This window comes from Ptychodera flava, chromosome 9 (genome assembly GCF_041260155.1).
Source record: "Ptychodera flava strain L36383 chromosome 9, AS_Pfla_20210202, whole genome shotgun sequence".
Classification (NCBI taxonomy): domain Eukaryota; kingdom Metazoa; phylum Hemichordata; class Enteropneusta; family Ptychoderidae; genus Ptychodera; species Ptychodera flava.
In genome coordinates this window covers 40592252-40611550 of record NC_091936.1, presented here as the reverse complement: position 1 = coordinate 40611550, position 19299 = coordinate 40592252, and the positions used below count along the sequence as shown (strand labels likewise).

The window sequence follows — 19299 nt, the reverse complement described above, 5'->3', positions numbered from 1 at the left end:
GATATATATATATATATATATATATATATATATATATATATATATATATATATATATATATAGGTAGTTTGCCATGTACTTAACCACTGTGGATAAACTAAGCTAGACAGAAAGTAGATTTAAAAACAAAAAACTACTTTGAGTGACCTGAAATTAGAGATGGACTTCATGAACGAATAAGTTATTACAATTAATATAAAATTCAATGTTTTTGGTCAAAGAGAAACTGTGATGAAAAGTTGTCAGCACATTTTTTACCTTTATCCACTATATTCACCAGCATGTTTTTAGACTTACACGTACACGTTGGTAGTATAGCCCTGATGAGCATGGACCCATGGTATTTTACCATGAATTCCCCTAAATAAATTGGCACACCTCTGCCACGGTCGCTCCACAACGACCTAGACCTGGTCTTTGACCTCTCTTGCTGCAGATCAGCACCCCTGCCACTCCCTGACTGTTTGTCATACCATGGAGGTAGTCCCTTCCTACCTCCATGGTCATACAAACAGTCGGGGAGTGGCAGGGCTACGGATCCACCAGCAAGGACCTCTCCTCGGTAACTATGTACGCTACGCTCACACCGAAACTTACAAGTTTGTTATTATTTGTAGGAAACGGTAAGGTAAACGACATAGGGACAGAGGTCGTTTGCCATGTACTTTATAACCACAAGTACAGACAAGTCTTTCCCACAAGTGACTGTGACCCCCCGGCCCCGGCCGCCAGCCGACTGACCCTTCACAGTAAGTAAGGCTACCCAATATGGACCGAGTTGTTCTCTTTACAGAAGAAATTTGCTCAGTTCATTGAGTGATCTCCGTGCGTACAGATCATGGAGAATATTCTCCATGATCTGTACGCACGGAGATCACTCAATGAACTGAAGCAAATTTCTTCTGTACAGAGAACAACTCGGTCCATATTTCAAAATTCTGGCAACATAGTTCTGATCCTTATAATTTTCTGATTTCTCACTGTGAATAATGAGAAGATCAACCCCTTTGCAGCGGAGGAGATAGCAATTTTGTAATTTTGTCGACATAGATTTTTGACAGCCATACACAATATTTTCAAGGAAACTAAGGGAATAAGTTGCATCTGTGTTGGCAAAAGAAAGGGTGTTGATTTTTTTAAATGTTCATAACAAAGGAAATTTGCATGTCTGACAGGTGGTATGATGAGACCATCTTTAATAGTTGCTGATAACTTTATCTTGATAAGTGTGCAATTTTTAGCACCTCTAAACATCGACTTCTCATTCAATTTACTCTTGAATTTAAACATAATCAATAATTTTAGAACATAGTTTTAAGAAATAATCCTGAACTTAAATTGTAAGTTAAAATTGTTAAGAAACTGATAAAATTGAAAAAGCCTTTTAAGCAAAAAATGTGTGAGTGAACAAATCCAGGGGCATTGTGGGTAGCCTCACTTACTGTGCCCTTTTCGTTGTCTAGCGCACTCAGCGGTAGAAATGGTGTATGACCCTTTTCACCCCATACTTGTGACCCCATGTCAAAGGTCAATATAATTATAAGCGGAAGTTCGATTCACGTACGTACGCTGGACAGTGCAGTGCACTTTCTACTTTCACACAGTAAAACAATCGTACCATCACCGCCGAAAACGACAATGGCTTACCCCGGATATGGGCAACAACCGTTTGGACAACAACCGTTTCCAGGAGGTGCTGATCCACTTTGGGGTTATTTTTCGTCTGTTGCTGGAGCTGTGAGTATCATAATATAACTGCAAATTCCAACAGAAAAATAGGAAAAGCAAATAATTGCGGACTTTTCTTGCTGCCCTACCACTCCCTTTGCCCAGGGAGAGGTATGGCTACGAACCCACAACAATGACCATTGCTGCTCTTCCGTAGCTCAGAACTTTCCATACTACAAAATCGTCCAAGAGTTAGTCGTTAGCAACAGAACTGCAGAAACATGAACGTGCACTACACACTGCTTGCGATCGGTAACAAAAATATTCTTTGTTGCTCTGTACTCACAGAGTCACACGATACAGCTTGACCTGTAACAGGTGTCCTACAACTCTTACGTTTCGAAATCAGCAAGCGAACGTAAACTTTAAGTTAAAGCCACATTGAGAGTGTAGTTAGACCATAGAAGTATAAGATGAATCTCCTCCATACAAGAAGGACAGGTTTCTATACTTTCCTTGCAGTCCACCAATAGCCATTGGTTGGTCATTTTGTCACATTATTTTTGTGAAATTTCCCTTCTTGTAAATTGCTTTTCAATTTCATGTGTTAATTTCTTAGACAACTGTAAAAGCAGTTACTGTATTTGCTGGCAAATATGGCCTAATTTACCAAACTATTGACACAATAAGGTGGTGCATCAGACTGATAAACACTCTGATCACATGTAGGATTGTACAAGTTTTTGCAAGTCAAATCAAACAAGAACATAGGCTATAGTATTTTAGGATTTATCAACCATTGAAATAACCCAGGAAGTGACTTCCTTAAAAAGCTTGTTTTTGTAAAATTTATATTAAACTATGCATACATTATATACAGAGAAAAGCTACACCATCAAAATATGTACATATTAAATCTGTATGCATATGTAAACAGTACAACAAAAGTAATGTACTTGTACAGATACATTATACAAAGTTGTTTTAACAAAGGCACATAATGACATTTGAAAAATTAAAAGTTAAGCTTTATTTTATACCAAGTTGAATTTTATTGAATGAGCTTTGTTGAACTCAGAACATCAAAAATTTAAATTCCAGTGAAAAATTTCCATATAGTAATATCTACTAACGGACTATTGGTTGTCATCAAATGGTTGACATATTCCATTGTATGGAACTTAAGGAAGATAGTTTGATGTGCAACTTTAGTAAAACTAGCATATGCTTTCCTACTCGCCCTTTCCTTTAGAGAACAAGGTTTTAATCATCTGAGAAAGAGATGTGTATTGTGTTGCTTAGGGACTGGTCAGTTTCTTCAGCCTGGGGGGGGGGGGCGGTGGATTCATGGGGGGGTCACCCTGTTTTTGACTTTGGTGATAGGGGGGGGTCACCATGTTTTTGAAATGCCCAATAGGGGGGTCAGTGTGTTTTTGAATTTTGACACAGGCTCATCATTGCCTAAATGCTAGTGTCAGCCACAAATTTCATCATTCAGTTGTATTTTTCGGCGCGCCCTTTGGGCATAACTTTAATAATCAGTCATATTTTTCGGCACGCTAAACTTTAACATATCAAGCATACATATGTATAGTTAATTGCACGAGTAGGTGTGCTGTTACAGTTGTAATCACCACACTTATGGTCAGGAACTTGTAAACATCACGAGGCCGAAGGCCGAGTGATGTTTACAAGTTCCTGACCATAAGTGTGGTGATTACAACTGTAACAGCACACCTACGAGGTGCGATTAACGACTTATACCACGAAAAACAGGCCAATCTTCTCTAAAATTTGAAAATAATTGTCAATAAATCGTCTACTTTTGATTTGAATACCCACAATGGAATGGAGTGACCCATTGTACGTCGAAAGGTTCACAGAGGTCATTATGCACCTGGCATGCGAGTCGGGGGAGAATGACCTATCCCAGACAAGTAGGACAAGGGCTCTGGTCAACTGCAAATCTGCATTTGAATAAGGGTTACAGAGTGCTATAATGCACCTGTGGAGAAGGAAACTGTTTTAGTCTGATTGGTTAAATAAAATGGCTTGCCTTACTCTATCTTGTTGGCTATTGGCTAGCGAGAAGAAAATTCAATCTGTAGATGCATGTGATTGCCTCGTGGATGCATCAGGCTTTCAATACCATTTTCGTGTTTTCGACTGGTCAAGATGGACCTTGTCAACTTGTCTGATCTGATGACCAAAGAGACTTCCTAGAGTTCCATGGACGGCCATGTAAAAACAACCAAAGTGGATTTTACATGGGCAAACTGCCCTATAAGAGCAGCCGCTACTACGGAGCGCATAAAATCCACGATGTGTACTTCAACTTATAAAAAAGTACTTGGCGATGATAACACCGGACGGGATTGTACTATCGATGACCCTTGCCAAGGGATAATCAAGTTCTCCTGCCAGAAAATATACGTCTTTACACAAAGCAAGATGGCTTGGCCAGACTGCCAGCACACTGGATATTCTGGCAAGGTAATTTATTCTTTTACTAAAATATTTATACACAAAACGAATTCTGTAAAGTTATAAAATTAAATTCATTGACCAAAACAATTTGTTGTGTGTGCGGCAGTATCACAGAATTTCTTTCACCTATTCCACAAACGTTACAAAAAGGCTGTACTTATTTCCATGATATTTGTCACATATGTCTTTTGTTTGATAATTTCAGGTGAATGCGGCAACATCTCTGTACCATCAGGGATTCGATGAGCAGCTTATCAAAGAACAAACAGGTCACAGATCAGATGACGGTTTACACGCCTAAATGTATGTCTACTGCACAACAAAAGCATGTGTCGAATATATTACTACCACCTCCATCTAGTGTTAAATCAGAGGAATCTGTAAGTAAACCAGTTTCTCAAGTTACGACAAAACAATGTAACAAACAGACAAGATTGGTCCAACCCAAGAAGACGCCAAATCTAAAGATGGACAGTCTTCATCAACGAATCATTTTGCTTACATTGAGCATGGTCCAAAGAATGTTAAAATTGAATTATAAAATGTGATGCTATAACATATCAGTTGAACAAATTGTCTTCATTTTGTTATTGAATGTGTGTGAATGCTTTAGACATCTCGACTTGACCTATTGTTCTCTTGCAAATTAGTAATCAGTCATACTTTTTTTCATATTTAAATAAGTAATCACTACACTTTTATTGATATGATAATGATTTTCTTTCATTAAAGTGTGGTGATTACTTATTTACATATGAATAAAAGTATGACTGATTACTTATTTTGCATAAGAACAATAGGTGTCAGTCGTGTTTTCAGGGATAAATGGATGGCAAGAACAATAGGTCACATGACCTGGAGTGGTATAAATCAGAGATATCTGTATGTTCAATATTTTTCAGCGTGCTCTCCAAGCTCATTACTTTAATATATCAGACATTTATTTTCAGCACGCCCTTCAGGTGCATGACTTTAACATACAAGGCATATACATCAGAGATATCAGGATGTTTCATATTTTTCGTCGTGCCCTTTGGGCGCCATACTTTAATAAATCAGAGATATATGCCAGAGATATCTTGATGTTTGCTAAGTGAAAGTGTACCATTATGAAATCTGCAGTTCATATGAAAAGCATGACAATACTTTTCTGTTCTCTCTATGAGAATTCAGTATGAGAAAGCAACATGCACTATTATTTCACAATATATATTTGATACAGTGACTTATTTTTAGAGGTAGAAACATGACAGGATATCTTTCCTTCTCATTGATGAAATTATTTTCCTTTGTGTCTCAGGTTTTCTGTAGAAAGATGCTTTTTTATGAACAAAATAACAGTTAAAAAAGGCAGTTTTTGTCATTATTAGCTGTGCTTTTATGGTTTCAAAGGTCCTCTCAGACACTGTACACATCAGATTTTGATACAAAAGCTCTCTATGGCTCCTCAGGAGATTAAATTGGATGGTTGGCAAGTCTTAACACCCATCAAAGTTTTTGATTCACTGCTTTTTTCCTCTTTGATATTAATGATTGACATCCATTTCCAGGGCTCGAAATTAACTTTTTACCCCGGTAGTCCACTTGGGCTACCATTTTCTGAAGTTGGTAGCCCAGTGACAATGGCTGGTAGTCCATGCATAGTTTAGTTTAGGAATACTGTACTCGTCCGAGTATAAGCCCCGGTTCAGCAACACAAAATAGCAGTAAAACTAGGGGCTTCAACTCGAGAAACCCCATGTTATGTGTCACGAACGCTTAATTTATGCTAATTTATGTACATTTTAAGACTTTCTATCACTTTCAAAATCGGCTTGCACATCCAAAGAAATTGTAAGTTGAGTAAAGAAAAACAGAAAAAAATATTCTCATGATCTTTATGAACTGGCATGCCTTGTTACACCCGAGTCTCTCTATACAGAACGTAATACAAGTACTGATCGACAACCATAGATAAAAGACAGCGGAACTCAACCAAGCTTAACTGACAGTTTTATATTACTATTTGAAATCAAACTGATCACACAATGTCTTGATACAGAAGTGACAGTTTTGTGAAATTTCAGCATCAAAACGTCAAACCCCAAAACTTGACACAAGTACGTCTTGTATGCTGTCGATCAACACCACAGTGTGAACTGGCATGCAAAGACTACACACGGAAAAGCAACTCAACATTCTAGTATCAAACGCTCTGCATCTTGTGAAAACAACAACATAGCAGTGAAAATTGTAATAGTCACCAGAAAAAAACTCTTCACAGATGAAAGGATAATTGCTTCAAACAAATGAAACTGCATGTTGACTGCATTTAGCTCGTCCCAAAGTGACGGACATCGCACGCCAAGTATTTCATGTCCCAGGCTTTGGTAGTCCGTGTGGGCTACCATTTCATGGACTTTGGTAGCCCCAGGTAAAAGTTGGTAGTCTGTGGACGCGGGACTACCGCTAATTTCGAGCCCTGATTACTGTACAACAGTTCAGGACATCTGGTTAAAGAGCATAGAAAGTGTGAAATACATTCACAGCTCATTCAAAATACAGCTCATTCAAAATGTACTGTATTCAAACTCTAAGATTGCCACTGAAATTCCTATCTTACAACTGACATGTCAACAATTTCATTAAAACATAGAATGACTATTTAAATATATGTAAAATGTTATATATATATATATATATATATATATATATATATATATATATATATATATATATATATATATATATATAATATATATATATATATATTTGAAAACAGGATGACCCCCCCCCCCCGGCACGCGACATAGGTAAAACAAAAGGTCCAAAAATGTCCACCTTTTGTTTTACCTATGTCGCGGGGGGGGGGGGGGGGGGGTCACCCTGTTTTCCAAATTTGGAATAGGGGGGGGTCACCCTGTTTTCAAAATTTGGAATAGGGGGGTCAGCCACTTTTTGACGTCGGCAAAAAAAAATCCACCCCCCCCCCCCCAGGCCTAAGAAACTGACCAGTCCCTTAGAAAATAAACCAAGATCTTAGTCAGAATTTGTCTAAAATTCAACTCAGGGAGATTAGTGTACCAACTCAGAATAATCTTTTTTAATAGTTGCCTATCTTTCCTGGATAAAATTGACCTGTTCCTTAATCTGTATATTAAAAAAATATATGAGATGCTGTAACTACTAATGAAAAAGTGAAAATTTCAACCTGTGCATGATATTGTCTTCAAAATGTCCTGTTCAAAGCACTGACCCATCGTTTGGTACAGGTAGATGAGCATTATTTCAAATCAGATAGCTACATTTTGTTTCAGCTGTTTGAATCTTATACATTGAAGAGGTTGCTATGAAAATGACAATTAGATTCTAGACTTGTCAGTGCTATCCTTAAATCAGATTTAACATCTCCAGACTCACCCAGCCAAAAAAATTGTTGATTTGATCACAGGATGGTCAGATTGATAGTGGAGAATTGCAGAGGTGTCTTACAAGTTCAGGAATCAGTGGCACCTACAACCGTAAGTACGGTTAATGTGTATTGCACTGTTTGCAGTTACAATATCAAAACTATGTTGAACTCTTCTACAGGTACAGGATTGATTCACTCATGTCTCTGTGTTCGTAGGGAAGCCTGAGACTCCAAGTAATATTTTCAAGTATTGTCCAAAAGTACACACAGGAGTTGTGCTTACGTTGTACTCCAAAGAGGAAAGCCCCCTGGCTAATAAGAACATACCAGTACGTGTGAAAAATTAAAAAATCAATACATATACATTTAAGAAAATTTGATTGACCCTTTTAAGTTTGAAGTGCAGGATTACAACTGTACTATTTGCTCACTGCACAATTCATTGAGAAGCATACATATAGTGCATAGAATTCTTAGTTTTCCATCCTTTCTCCTTCAGTTTCCTCAAACCCACCATCCCATCAAGTAAAAACCAAACACAGAAGTAAAATATAATGGTGTTAAAACATACACTAATTTTCCAGTGTATTGCTTGGGTGGGGTGAAGAAAATTGCTGTTATTGATTTGTAATATGGTGAACACTTGTGTTTGTTTTCCATCTTACCAGCCCAGATGCAGATGTCAAACAACAGAATTTTATTGAAGGAGCCCAATGTGCAGTCACCAAGTTTAACTTTAATTCATGAAGTACGGTACATGCTCTTCAAACTGTAATAGTTCTAGGCGTTCTAAGCAAACCCATTAAACTTGGACTTGACATTGATGGAGATAACTCTGACAGTAACCATATCATAGGCACTAATCGGAAACTATTTTGTCTTTTCACAGCTTTCAGCATCGAAACATGTCGTATCATGATAAATATGTTGGATGTATCCTTTAATCAGCTTACATAACTAGACTGAAGAGGGCTTGTGTGATTAGATATGCTACGGAGAGTGGACTAATGAAACAGGAAAGAAAAGAGATGATAGAAAATTAGAAGTCTGTAGTATGGACAAGTAGACAGTATTTTAGTTACAAAATATCACATGAAGTTGGATAAAAATCCCTGAAATAGTCATAATGTCCAACACTCGTGCAGTTTGTGACAGTCCCTCTATCCACCGGTCTGGAAACATGGCTGGTTTCTTTGTGACACTCCGTGATATGAACAAACACACGATTCACACCTTAAACAAAGGACACCAACAATGTTCAACTGGCCGTTATATCAATGTCGCTACCCCACGATCCTATGACAGCCGCAATGTGATCGTTCAAAAACATGACGTTTTTGGGTTGTTATTTTCAGAATATCACAAAACATTACAACTTGTTCCCTTAAGAAACACTAAACAATTTAGTTTTTCATTAAATGGGTAACGTTGCCCCTCTAGATAAAGCTTGAAAGGGACGACACATTATGGTTGCATTATGATCACGATCGAAAAACAAAATGACGACGCACTGTTCGCAAGTGTCATGGACTGTTGCCCGAAATCAAGAAGACAGGCAAAATCAGCCGAATATTAACATCGAAAGCTGAGTAGTTCATTACCAAACTTGTTATTGTGTTGACATATAGCATTTTGTAAAAGGCATTTACTGTGCCTGAGCGCGAGCGTACGTATCGCGAGTTCGCCATATTGACGCTACATGGGAAAATATGCGAATAAAATCTATGTGCATTTCTGCAGTTGTCGTTCCCATTCTGCTCAGTTAACAGACATGATTTCACAGAATATTACACAGAAAACATATTTAGATCATATTTGGAGGCACTGACTACTAGCATTGCAAGAGAAAGGGACGACAGATTTTCCGGTGTGATTCCAGCCGTTGCTTGTGCTTTGTCAACACACTCAAAGCGATCAACCCCAGAAATTATCGCACACTTGCATCATTTACGATGGGAGAAGGATCACGAAAAACACACACCGGTTTCAGGATATGGTTATTTCTGTCTTGGTTTCGAAGATAGATGCAGAGAACACTTTATAGTGCCAAAAACAGTGAAGATTCGACAGGACAAACGTCTGCCTTGACACAGAGGTCAAACCAAGCGACACACTGGTATCACGTGACCGTGTTGCGCTTTGGCTGTGCGGTCTAGGTGATTAACACCTTTTACAATAGGCGTTTCCAGACCGGTGGATAGAGGGACTCTGATTTTGTGCAGTTTGTGACAGTGTTTCATGAATATGATGATTATGTTTGTGTTCCCATATGAATGAAATGTTATTGGTAGCATTGTCTTGCTTGGTTCTATTTGCAAAAGTATGGACATGAACATGTAGTTGATTAGTATGCTTTTACACTGTACAGCTTTGCTAGTTATATTTCATTACATTTTGATTTCAGCATTGGTAACTTATTTGCATGTTGGTATCTTTCTGTTGACATTGTGTATACTATTCAAAAATGAAGCTCTTTATACATAGGACGCTTACCAGCTCACTTTTTGACAATACATGTATTTGGTTAGATACCATGTCAGAGAGATCCCTCCTTTTGAAGTGAAGATGAGTTCTGAAAATTTGCATTTTCTGTTCTGCAGATAAAAATAATCATATGTAGCATGTAATTAACCAAACATGGACCATTGTTAAGTGTCTTCAGGGCTCGAAATTAACTTTTTTCCCTAGTAGTCCACTTGGGCTACCATTTTTTGAAGTTGGTAGCCCAGTGACAATGGCTGGTAGCCCATGCATATTTTAATTTAGGGATTTTTTTTTCATTAACAAGAGAAGAAAAGTATTTTTCAAGATTCTGCCCATGAAGTAAATTTGTTAGTCATTTGATGTGACTACTTGCACACCTTTATTACCCAAAGGAAACTGGTATAATTGACGACAGTGACACTAAAAAGTTTGGTGACAATCATGGTATTGACAACCCATTTCATTCTCAGAGTTGCATGCCAATTTTGATAGTCGCCATGGCAATGACCACCACCTTCTCAGCAGGGCTAAAAGCAGACCGTTGGCTTTCTGTAGTAGGGAGGAGTTTGTGATTGATACATTTGGATCAAAATGCAATGGGGATACATTTTCATTGGCCACCATATTCAGTGCGTGTCATCCAACTACATCAGTTGAGATATTGAAACTTTGTAATGCAAAGTTCCATCGCAAGGTTGTCTTTGCAATTTGCTCAACAAATTCATAGTCTGGCCTTACTGTGTCCAGCATTTAGCTCGTCCAAAAGTGAAAGACCGGACATGGCATGCCAAGTACTGACTGAATTTCATTGTCCCAGGCTTTGGTAGTCCGTGTGGGCTACCATTTCATGGACTTTGGTAGCCCCAGGGAAAAGGTGGTAGTCTGTGGACACGGGACTACCGCTAATTTCGAGCCCTGGTCTTGCACATCAGTGTTGCACATTTCAACAATACTCATTTACCTTTTCACCACTATGGTTTGGCCCCAACCATTGTAATCAATGGTTAGTGTGGACCTCTTTACAGGGTATTGGGGTGGACAGGTTAGTCAACCATGCTTCAAGCAATATGTATGGTTGATTATGTGACATTTCTACCTCCCTGTCAGACCATACAAATTATACGTTATTACAATTTGGTACACAGTACTCCTTGACTTAACATAAACTGCAGCGTGATTACAGCGGTAAAATGGGTTTCAACGAATTCAAAGAACTGTGGACTGCATTAAACCAATGGAAGACGACATTCATGCAGTATGATCGTGATCGTTCTGGAACAGTGGAAGCTCATGAATTGCATGCTGCACTCTCTGCATTTGGTAAGTTGTCTCTGATATCACACTGACCTTGATTGGAAGTGAACTGTTACTTGCTTGCATGCCATGTTGCATTGTATGGACAACAAATAATGAATAACACATAAATATATATTGGAGATATTATTATGATTTCAAAGAGAGAGAGAAACAAAAGTTTGACTGTTACTGGTATTTTATAAACAAGTCATTGACAATGACATAGTCCCCACTTGTAATAGGAGTATTAGTCTTGATGGGGCAGGGAAATGTGGTCATTAAAAAGTATCACTGGAGTGTATATGTTCAGATCTATGGAAACATAGGTCTATGTCATTGTTCCCAATTTGAAACAAGAGGCATGTCTAAGTTATGGTTCTAAATCGGGAAAAAAGATCAGACCTCTAGCTGTATTGGCCAGCCAAGAAATACATATGTGCATAATAAATGAGGTACAAGATGTGACATCTTAAGGTCTATTATCCTATCAAAATTGAAGCGTAAAGAACTTGTGGTTACTGAGTTATGCATATATATGCATATTCAAGGTCAAAGGTCATCAAGGTCACGTGACATTTTGAAAAAAACTTTGTATTGCTAATTAATCCATATATGCCAAAATTCAGACCTCTAGCTCTATTGGCTTGCCCACAATTATCTATGGGCATAATTAACAAGGTAAAGCATGTGTTGTCATAAGGTCTCCCATCCTACTACATATATAAAGGACATAGCACTTGTGGTTACTTATTTATTGACATAATCGTGTATTTTAGGTAAAAGGTTATCAAGGTCACATAACATTTTGTCAAAAATTTCTATCCTATAGTCTATCCCTATATACTAAAAATCATACATTTACCTCTATTGGCTTGCTCAAAATTAGATATGCACATAATTAATGAGGTACAATATGTGGCGTCATAAGGTGTCCCATCATACCAAATATGAAGGGTGTAGCACTTGTGGTTCCTGAGTTATGGACAAATATGTATATTTGAGGTCAAAGGTCACCGAGGTCAGGTGAAATTTTGTCAAAAAAATTGTATTGCTAAGTTATCCCTACATACCAAAAATCAGACCTCTAGCTCTATTGGCTCGCTCAAAATTAGATATGCACATAATTAATGAGGTACAATATGTGGCGTCATAAGGGGCAACATCAAAAGTTCAATATAATAAATCTAACTTAATTGCTTAAGTTTGGCCTCAGACCCCCCACCCCCCCTTCTAACTTAACTGACATAAAATTGAAAAATTTGCGGACTCATACCCTGTACTAATTCTTTCAAACGACGTACCAATGTACCATTGAATTAAATAAAAATTGAAAACCATTATAAAGTAACAAAAATACAGGTGACTGGATCGGTTTTAGCATACAAAAAACAGCCTTGAAATCGTAAAATTTGCCAAATAGACGTTAAAATCGTTTTTGACTGCACAGAAATTAATTTGGCCAAAAATCCCCACCCCCAAACTTAAGCAATTAAGTTTTTTTTCAAACATCGATCTTTTGACGTTGCCCCTAAGGTGTCCCATCATACCATATATGAAGGGTGTAGCACTTGAGGTTACTGAGTTATGGACAAATATGTATATTTGAGGTCAAAGGTCACCAAGGTCACGTGACATTTTGTCAAAAAAAATTGTATTGCTAAGTTATCCCTATATACCAAAATCAGACCTCTAGCTCTATTGGCTCGCTCAAAATTAGATATGTGCATAATTAATGAGGTACAATATGTGGCGTCATAAGGTGTCCCATCATACCAAATATGAAGGGTGTAGCACTTGTGGTTACTGAGTTATGGACAAATATGTATATTTGAGGTCAAAGGTCACCGAGGTCACATGACATTTTGGCAAAAAAATTGTATTGCTAAGTTATCCCTATATACCAAAAATCAGACCTCTAGCTCTATTGGCTCGCTCAAAATTAGATATGCACATAATTAATGAGGTACAATATGTGGCGTCATAAGGTGTCCCATCATACCAAATATGAAAGGTTTAGCACTTGTGGTTACTGAGTTATGGACAAATATGTATATTCGAGGTCAAAGGTCACCAAGGTCACGTGACATTTTGTCAAAGTGTCTGAGATATCTGCGTGAATGGATGGACTCACATGGATGGACTCACGGACTGACATGACCCAATCTATGAGCCCCCTGGACTTTATCTGTGGGGACTGAAAACTGTCACTGCATCCTTTTTGCAATATGAATACGATGAGAAACTAAATTTTTATTTTTCTTGGCCTTATACATGGGAGTCTATGGACTGCCTTATACATGGGAGTCTATGGACTGCCTTATACATGGGAGTCTATGGACTTCCTTATACATGGGAGTCTATGGACTGCCTTATACATGGGAGTCTATGGACTGCCTTATACATGGGAGTCTATGGACTGCCTTATACATGGGAGTCTATGGAGGTGAAAACTAAAAAGTCCTCTAACACGGCTAAATTTGATCGCATTGTGAAACAAATCGACGTGCATCTGTATGAGGTAGGGTACTATCCTTGTACCAAGTTTGAACAAAATCGCTCCAGGCGTCTCTGAGATATCTGCGTGAACGGACGGACGCACGGACATGACCAAACCTATAAGTCCCCCCGGACGGTGTCCGTGGGGACTAAAAAATTCACTGTGTACACAAAGTTGACTGAGGCAAAGTGACAAAAGAATCCACCAAATAGAAAGGCTTTGTAAAACAATTTGCTACACATTGTTAACATGGCAACAGTTACTCAAAACAGTTTGTCATGTAGCAAAGTACTGTTAGTTCACAACATCATTAAGAGAATGTGGTTTATTACACAATGAGTGACAGTGTGTTCCAGTTTGGCATAAAATGGTTTAACTTCCTCGTTGAAAAAGTTAAATTCAATTAATTCTCAACCATAACAAAAAATCTGAAGATTTTCTTCCTCTTTCTCATCGCTCGATGTGCATATTGCATTAAGTCTCTTCGTCCTAAACCAATATTAAGGTCAAAAGGTCATAGAATAGCAAAAACTAGGAATGTGACACATTCTAAGTAGTTACCAATAAACTTACTTGACACCTCTGTCACAGGTGACATAGTGTAACAAAGACATATAAATATATCTACCCAGTATCACCATTACATACTTCTATATTTCTAAAATTAGGTCCACGTTTTTTACCAACATGGTACATACCAAACCATAACACTGTCTTGCATCCTTTGATTTGGATACAATTCTAGTCATATTTTCTATTGAATTGTCTGTCCCAACCAGACTGTTTTTGTTGTACAAAGATGTGATGAATCACTGCATTTCGCAAGTGACGTGGTAATGATGTTAGCCTCATTAGAGTACTGCTTTCTCTGTGGGGAAAAGTTATAAACAGAAAGAGAATGGGGCTTTGTTGTGAGAAAGAAATTGCAATATTCAAAGATTTTTGCAATGTGCAGTGCTCAATTTACCTAAAAGACTTCCTGGTTGATACCAGTCGTACAACCTTTTAGAGTATCTATTGCTTGACGATGCCCAATGCATGATGGTAGGTTTTTCAAAAAGCAGAGAATGTGTAATATTAAATATGCCAATTGCCTTCCTGTGCATTAACAGTGCCATAACAAAGACGTGAGTTTCTTTTAAAATCCTGGTGTAAATATTTACAAAGCCTATCATATCAAATACTTTCTTTTTATGTTTTAGGTTACAACCTGAGTCCCAATGCACACAACATTTTGATGAAGAGGTATGCCACAAATGGCCGTGTTGCCTTCGATGACTTTGTCTCACTGTGTGTGCGTCTTAGAGGCCTGACAGGTGAGCATCTCTGTTACCACTAGTTACGCCATTATCAACGGTGAACTGTGCCACTATGAGACACCACTGAGCAGTACCACTTTAAAAAATCCACAGAATATTCTTGTCCAAGACTGCATGTTACTCAAAGCTTAGATTAGATTACTTCCCAACATATTTAATTTCACTTGGCAATAATTTTGTTTGTTTTCAATGTAAAGTAACTTGCCCAAGAGGTGGTTGACGAAATAAATATGGTTACAAGGTCTTGCACCCTCTATAGCTACATAATTCACATACTTTTGTTTTTTTTGTCTAAATTTCAGATCAGTTCCGTAGGAGAGACGCTCAGGGGGTTGGAATGGCAAATTTTCAGTATGATGATGTGAGTAAAACACCTTCCAAGGGTTTTATTTCATTCTTTCATTTATTTGTTTTCATTCTTCACCTTTGCATGAAACTGGAAACTATTGCTGAGATGAGTGTGAGAACAACTTATTGTTCACTGAAAGGCACAAATATGAATTGATGCCTGAGATCACTTTCTGTGTTTAAAAAATTTGGTCAAGCAGAAATGTTGCCTATTACCTGATTGAAACATGATCCTCAGTACCCTTGTCTTTCTGCCATGGTATTCTGTGCTAAACTTAGGGTTATACGTATCCATGCTTGACTTTTATTATGTTTTCTTTCAACTTACAGTTCATACAGGTCACCATGTTTATGTAGACGCACTGCCAAGATCCTGACATGAAATTCTGCATCAAGAAACTGCTGTATTCACAGTGCAATTCACACGTAGAGAGTAGAGTCTAACACAAAAGTATTCAGAGTGTGTTCTGAAAGAAAGACAAGCTCAGATTTTAACTTTATCAGTGTATAATATTTTTCACAGCAACAAACTTAGATTTACCATTTAAGATTACGTAGTAAAGTGAATTTTTACAAACATAACATTGTAGAGTGCATCAGCAAATATTGCAATGATTCTTCATAGCGTATCCTTGTAGATTTCTTCATTTGTGTGGTATTGAAGAAGATTACAATCAAAATGTGAGACTTCAGCAGTGTCATCTTTGAATTCTCATGAGTATTTCCCTGTGTGAAATTCAGTAATATATCTTCAGGATTTGGAATTGTGACCATACACACCAACTCGCCCAGCAAAAGTTGATCTAAAACCTCATGACTGTATCTCCATGCTAATTTGAAATACCGTAGTCCAGTAACTTAATTATCTCAGTTTTCACAAGTTTCAATGTGACTCACTCCAACAACAGCAATTCCATTTGCAAGTTGCAAGATCAGCCTGGACTATTTCTATTTCTATTACTATTGTCTTGAATGTGATCAGTATCACAAAGTCAACTGAAATGAACAAAATGGCCAGACAAATGATGTGTTAGTCTGGTAACTGTATCAAATACTGTACCATAGTGTTTGTGCATCTTCTCATCAAATTTTAATCCAAATCCCATGTGGTTAGTGAAACTTGACACAGGGACATAGAAATGGGTATGACAACAATAGCTGGTGTTGAATTGGTTACACGGTATCAAAAATTATCTTTAGCAATGTATAATCTATCAAACATTTTCTAATCCTGAGAAGAAATATCAAGATACTTTGTAAATGTAACAGAGGCTGCTGGAGGGTATACTTTTGATTGCCAATATAGTGACTTGTCTTGCAGAAGAAGAATCACTCATTTTTCTTCTGAATCAACATTATTATCTTAATTATGTTGATAGGTAATAATTGACATAAAGTCTCATTAACATTATTATCTTAATTATATTGATGAGATAATAATTCCCGTAAAGTATCTGTATTAAGGCTTATTTTTACACACCAGTGAGATAGCAATTGACTTGTAGGCTGATTTCAATTCAAAACATGTATTTATAAAAGTGCCTTAAATTGCTGTTTGTTTTTCACAGATCTGTTACTTCAAGAGACTCAATATAAGTGATGTAGTGTTTTCTTTTGTGTTTGTCGCATCTGTCCAGAGTATCAACATTTCATGTTTGTTGACAGCGAGCACAGGGCAGTTACTGAATGTATCATTCATGCATAACTAACGTGAGAATCAAAACAAAGACCTGCTTATTATGCTTTCCAGTGAAAACACAATGTTATTATTGTGTAGGTGACAAGATTGTGGAGAACAGACTGGCCTTTACCATTTCATTTTATACAGAACCAGCCTTTCATATCCAAATTTCAGCGTGTCCTTAGAGATGAGAAAGAGTAAGTTACTACTATTACTCACAGATTAGACAACTTTGCCAGCTTTTGTTCTGTACAACCACGCACTATGCATGTAGATGCTATACAACTCATTCTGCCCATTCTGACAGACATCTTGAAATGTCCATCACTACAACATTGCTCATATTATACTTACTGGCACAATAGGATGACAGTGCTTTGGCCAATATTAAGAAAATCAATGTATCAACCATTTCACCCTCTTGCAGAGTGAGGGCAGTAGACTGATATGACAAGCCAGTATGCTTCTTACAAAACAAACAAACGAAAAAACATCATCTGCAAGAACACAGTGGAATCTTTAAACTTTCCAAAATCTCACTGATTGAGGCTCAATTCACAGTATACTCTTTTAATTGTTTAGACACAATCTTGAATTTTCAAAATAACTGCCAAACAATGTTTTTTGTGGTCGAACTGCTCATCTCCCCAATCTAATGACTTGAATTCAGAGCAACTAAACTCACATTACTTTACCCATGAGTCATCATTCAGCATCTGTTCGTCTGTGTGCTTATGCTTTTGGTATTCACAACTGACTCCATGTACTTGCTGTAGAAAAGTCACGGCCAGTAAAAATTTATAAAGGTTATCCAAACAAGCAAAATGGCTTGAAAGTTTGTCAACAGATAAATAGAATTTCAATCAGTCGTGTAATTTTTAAGTCTTGTCAGATGTAAACTTGTGACTTTGTTTTTGTAATATTTATGGTAATATTGTAAGCGATGTATTCATAATTTCACTGTTCAAGTACATGTACTCGGCCAAAGTGCATTATGTAGCGTTATTAGGTTTTATGAACAAGACATCACTAGAGACAGACATCAGATACTATTTTAACAATGCTGGCAGCTTTTGCACTTTTATTACATTTTTCACTTTAAATGAACCATGTTCATTTGACTACTAAGTAAAATACCAGTGGTGGTTCAATGATTGCTCATTTGAGAATTATTATGATCAGTGCTGAAAAGACAACCTACAGGTAAAACATGACACAAATGGAACTGCCATGTCAAACAAGGCCATAGTACTGTATGTAGCATGATGGTAACCTTTACAAGTGAAATTAAAGTGATCTGTTGTACAACAGTAAACATAATGTGCATGTTTTACCTCATTGATAGTCCTCTGATCAGTGAAATTGTCAACGGATTCCAATGTTGTGGCCCTTTGAATTCAATACCTTGTGAAAGCTCTGAAAATTACTGGGATAATGCACTATTTTTGTATCATGCCATTCCTTTAAAGAGATGGGGTCATTCTGTCTGCATCTGCATGGCTTTTTTCTTAAACATTGCCTCTTCCCGCAAATTGGCAATGAATATTGAGCAATGTGAAGCAATATCAACATTTGTAGTTCACCAGGTTTGTAGCTTCCAATCATTACAAGACTTTGCCAAATAAACTTTGGTTGCGTCACCTCATTTATATGAAGCTGCTTCGACTGCAGTCATTTTAAAATTTTGGATGTGCTCAAGGGATGTTGGGATATGTTGTGCATAGCATCAGACTAATTGTTTAGGTCCCATACGCATAGCGGCAGATGGGATGAGGTCCCATACGCATAGCGGCAGATGGGATGACACCCTACCTTTAATATTCCCTGGTCTTCTGGGCTAGTTTGGAGAGATAAATCACTTGTCTTGGAATAGAACATTTTTGCCTTTGAACTTAGACCACTGAATGTACTCATAGATATAGTATAACATCTTTTTGAAATAATTAATGCCATCCCATGATCAGAAAATAAACAGAGATACAGTATCACTCCTCAGATACATAACATAATTGTTTGAATGACAATATCTTCTTTTAATTGTGAAAACAGATTTGGTATTTTGTGCTTCCCGCCATGAAAAGTTATGAATATTGAACACATTGTCTAGTCATGGCAGCTATCATACCTT

General features: G+C 37.4%; 1 protein-coding gene across 1 annotated transcript; it reads left to right on the top strand.

The window, feature by feature from the left end:
* Positions 1–1509: 1509 nt before the first annotated feature.
* Positions 1510–18820, top strand: LOC139140996 (sorcin-like). Its single transcript, XM_070710525.1, has 7 exons — positions 1510–1737; positions 7586–7655; positions 8436–8479; positions 11203–11350; positions 15026–15139; positions 15445–15503; positions 15821–18820. Exons 1-7 carry the CDS (start codon positions 1519–1521, stop codon positions 15845–15847), a joined length of 681 nt encoding a protein of 226 aa, XP_070566626.1. The 5' UTR covers positions 1510–1518; the 3' UTR covers positions 15848–18820.
* Positions 18821–19299: the final 479 nt, after the last annotated feature.